This window comes from Myotis brandtii, unplaced genomic scaffold (assembly GCF_000412655.1).
Source record: "Myotis brandtii unplaced genomic scaffold, ASM41265v1 scaffold157, whole genome shotgun sequence".
Taxonomy (NCBI): domain Eukaryota; kingdom Metazoa; phylum Chordata; class Mammalia; order Chiroptera; family Vespertilionidae; genus Myotis; species Myotis brandtii.
In genome coordinates, this window is record NW_005355708.1 from 6,084,026 (window position 1) to 6,087,398 (window position 3,373).

Sequence of the window (3,373 nt, forward strand, 5' to 3'; positions counted from 1 at the left end):
TTCAGAAATGCAGCCCAGGCCTCTCATGTGCTCTCTCTCTTTCTTTTTCCTGCCTCCTCCCCAACACGCTGCCCCCATCTCTCTCACTCATCTACCCTCTTACAGCCTCTCGGGCTGTGCCCAGCGGGGTGGAGGGCCAAAATCCTGGGTGCTGGTGCCCCTGTGCTCTGAGTCTCCACGAACAGCCACCCCCTCCCCACCTCCCCCATGTACTTGCTGCTCAGCCTTCCCACACCTTGCAGTATCAGCCCTTTCAAGAGCCTTCTAGGTCCCTGGGGAGCTACGCACTCCACACATTTTAAGGAGAGAAGCCGGGTGGCCGTTAGATTCCGGGGTGAGAAGTCTGTGGTCTGGTCCTCAGACACTAAGCCTTCCCCCACGGAGGAGCGCACAGCAGCAAAGTCAGGCCACACTGCCTTTATGATGGGACGTGACTTGGAGATGGGAGAGCTAAGTGGGAGGGGGCCTGAGAGTGGGATGTGTGGACTCCCTCAAGATCTTCTTTTTTAAATATCCTCACGCAAGTGAGGATATTTTTTCCATTGATTTTTAGAGAGAGTGGAAGGGAAGGGGACAGGGGGGAGAGAGAGAGAGAGAGAGATCGAGGTGAGAGAGACACATTGATTGGTTGCCTCCCACTCATGCCCCAACTGGGGCCAGGGATTGAACCTACAACTAAGGTATGTGCTCTTGACTGGGAATCGAACCTCAGACCCTTTGTTCCATGGGCTGACACTCTAACCACTGAGCAAACTGGCCAGGGCTGGAGTTCTCCTTAAAGGCACAGACTCTGGGGACCTGCCACAGGCCTGGGAATCACCCTCTCTAGAAGCAGGTCTCAGGAATCCACATGTAACAGCTTCATGGCACAGTCTGCAGCCCACAGGTGTGACAGTCAGCATGACATCAGAGGAGCCGTCCTCATTTCGGGTCTTGGTGGAAACTGGCTTGAAAAGCAGCCTTGAATACACAGAGAGGACAACAGGGTGAAGAACACCGGTATCCGGGCTGGTGGTCAGGGGCAATTTTCTGTTTTCCAAACCTTTTCTGGATCACTTTCCTGGGATCATATGACTTTTCCTTTATTCTTATTGTTCTTCCTCGAAAGGGAAAAGCACGTATTCTCTAGGGTAGAGCTGGATCCGGAGACCGGGTTCTTGCCTGGCTCTGCCCAGAATGCAGTGTGTGCGTTTGGTAAATCAGCTTCCCATACTTACTACCTACCTGTCTCATAACTGTGACCTTCCAACTGGACACACATCTGTGCATCTCTGGTCCCTCGCCCCACCCGGGCCAGCCTTCTGGATGCTCAGTGGGTTGATGGGATGAGAGGGGGGCTGGGAGGGGCAGTGATAGGGAAGTAAGGGGATCCCAGGGGGCCTCCTCTCCTGCTCCTCCTTCCCACCGCTCCAGCCCTGGGGCCTGGGAAGAGGTGAGGTGGCAAGAGGAGGAGGAAGTGTCTTCTTCTCACCCGAGCTGGCAGAGGGGCGGGACTGGCAGCGGTGACACCGGGGCCACTCAGCCCCCGCTTTTCACAAGCACTTTCTTTTTTGGGTGGAAGACATTGGAGGGAGGGGGGTGAGCCATCTGTGGTTTATGAGCCAGGTTGTAAGACCCTCTGACAGTCCATCAGGTTATAGGAATACCGTCCCCAGCCACCCTCTCCCTCTGGGGACATGAGACGCCTAATCCCTCCTGTTCAGAGGCAGGGGGAGGGGTCATTTGACCTGAAGATTAGTGTGAGAAAGAGGAGGGGGAGAGCAAGGGAGGAGGACCACACTCCCTTTGGCCTTCCACAGCCCAGCACTTAGCAAAGTTCCCCCCAAAGAGGTGTCGGCGTTCAACAGCCTCGTGTCTCCGGGGGACAGTCATTCAGGGACGTCTTACTGGAATCTCACATGTTTCCCAAAAGGATCCCATGGTCACCCTCTCTTTCGAGCAATGCTGCCCCACTTGGAATAGCAGGCAGAAACTTCCGCCTCCCTTAAAGCATGAGGGAATGATGGGTAAAAGGGTGGGAGGGGGCCTTTCCCCGGTTCTGGTGCCGCCGAGTATCTGGCCTCCTCCCTCAGGGGATGTGTTGATTCTCTCTCCCCCCACCCTCCCTGGGTCATGCCCGCCCCCTGGGGTCCCCAGCTTTGCCTTCGCCTGCCAACCCGCCTCTTGGTTCAGCTCTAGTTGGGAGCAGAGAGTCCCCATGGACGCCTAAGGGTGAAGTCCTGTTGCGCTGGGACAGAGGCTGGAGATGGGGCCAGCCCCCAGGGGAGAACTGAAGAGGGCTGGGGAGGCAGGGAGAGGAAAGGCTCGCCTTTACCAGATGAAAGTATCTTTCAAAACACTCTTTTCACATGTAAATCTTTATCTACATATTGACATGCAAAAAATTCCATGACACCTTGTGGAGTGAAAGAGAAAAACACGTTACAAAGCAGAACGTGTGGTGTTTGTATAAAATTATCTGTTGTTGTGTGTGTGCACGTGCATCCATGCACATGCACACACGTGGGCACGCATGTGCGCGCGCGCACACACACACACACACACACACACACACACACACACAAGACAGGCTGGGTGCAGGGAGTAACGCCTGGAAGGGTGGCCACGGGAAAGTGAATCCTAAATTGGGAGGATTTCTACAGTCCTGATTTTACTTTTACTGCCTAAGTTTTCTAGATGAGTATGTTTTATCGTTATGTACAGGAAAACTCCCAGCGATGCTATTTTCAATTGGGGGAAAAGGAGAGTTTTCATCATAAAAGGAATATTACTCCATGAGTCAGCAGAAAAGGAAAACTAGAGAAAGGAAAGCCGTGGTCCTCGCACCTGACAGCCCTTCAGAACATGGGGCAGGTTTCCTTCCTGTCAGCGGCTTCCGAATCTGTTCAAAGAGCTTTCCCATCGAGGCGTAATGAGAGATTGGAAGGTGCTGCAGGGGTACCCCTGCTCAGGTAAGGCTCACAGCCCCTCTGAAAAGCAGATCCATCCCCATCACTGAGGCACCGAGGCTGACTGTCAGGCAAGGGAAGTGACTTGCCCAGGTCGCACACACCTGAGTGACAGGCACGGAGCCAGTCCTGAGACTCGGAGAGTGCCCTGCTAGTGCCCCTGGGGCCGGGCCCAGTGAGGGAGCTTTTGTGGGCCCAGCCTGGCCCAGGGCCTGCAAGCCAGAGGCTGTGGCCAGATGTATTTATTCCCCAAGGAACCAGGTTCCAGGTCCGCCCTGGGCCTAGAGCCGTGGTCGGCAAACTGCGGCTCGTGAGCCACAGGCGGCTCTTTGGCCCCTTGAGTGTGGCTCTTCCTAAGCCTTAGGAGTACCCTAATTAAGTTAGTAACAATGTACCTACCTATATAGTTTAAGTTTAAAAAATTT

The 3,373-nt window shown here is 54.4% G+C and overlaps 1 protein-coding gene across 1 annotated transcript in view; it reads left to right on the forward strand.

Moving 5' to 3' along the window:
* Positions 1–2,734: 2,734 nt before the first annotated feature.
* TBX21 (T-box 21) overlaps positions 2,735–3,373 on the forward strand; it is a 12,595-nt gene continuing 11,956 nt past the window's right edge. Inside the window, exon 1 of the mRNA XM_014536229.1 lies at positions 2,735–2,951. Coding sequence (XP_014391715.1) covers positions 2,845–2,951 — 107 coding nt within the window. The 5' untranslated portion in view covers positions 2,735–2,844. The remainder of the gene's footprint in view (positions 2,952–3,373) is intronic.